Source organism: Ceratina calcarata, unplaced genomic scaffold (genome assembly GCF_001652005.2).
Source record: "Ceratina calcarata isolate Rehan_Ccalc_2016 unplaced genomic scaffold, ASM165200v1 scaffold2210, whole genome shotgun sequence".
Lineage (NCBI taxonomy): Eukaryota > Metazoa > Arthropoda > Insecta > Hymenoptera > Apidae > Ceratina > Ceratina calcarata.
Genome location: NW_017143879.1, coordinates 3707 through 4301, shown reverse-complemented (window position 1 = coordinate 4301; position 595 = coordinate 3707). Strand labels below are relative to the sequence as shown.

Below are 595 nucleotides of genomic sequence, written 5' to 3'. Positions count from 1 at the left end.
AGAAGGGAGATCTGGTATGGGTCAACACTCATACCCTCAGCAGAAGAGAGCGACAGTTCACGTCGAAGCTCGCTCCGAAGCAAGATGGACCCTATGTCATCAAATGTCGGGTTGGACCCAACAGCTACGAGGTACAGACTCGTGATCCCGAGCCAATCTGCATCGGAGTGTATCATACTTCTGCGCTGACACCCTACAAGGCAACACCTGAAGAGATGCCTACGCCCGTGGTACCGATCCGGAAACGAGGACGTCCACGCAAGGAGAAACCGGAGAGCGACACCAGGACCAGAGGAAACGACGACGACGCAATTAGGTGCTGGACTACTCGTCGGGACGACGTCGTGTCCAGAGGGGGAGACTGTAACGACTACAAAAACTAATGAACACCCGTTAGCGAAAATCTGTCGAAAACCGCGGGGACGGCCGGCCTAACGACACGGATTGTTTATTAACAGCGTCGTTAGCAACGCGTAGTTATATAAGGAGCGGTCGGACCGGCAAATTCTCGCATTCTTTGCTTGATGTTATTAAATTAAAACTTAAAAAAAATTAAAACTTGATTTTTCGCTGCAAAGTATACGAAGTAATAAAC

At 49.6% G+C, this 595-nt stretch overlaps 1 protein-coding gene across 1 annotated transcript in view; it reads left to right on the top strand.

The window, feature by feature from the left end:
- Positions 1 to 43: 43 nt before the first annotated feature.
- The window catches only part of LOC108622426 (nucleolar protein 56-like), a gene marked incomplete at its 5' end in the record, with an annotated part of 3798 nt that continues 3246 nt past the window's right edge, over positions 44 to 595 (top strand). Inside the window, one exon of the mRNA XM_018020301.1 lies at positions 44 to 230. Coding sequence (XP_017875790.1) covers positions 44 to 230 — 187 coding nt within the window. The remainder of the gene's footprint in view (positions 231 to 595) is intronic.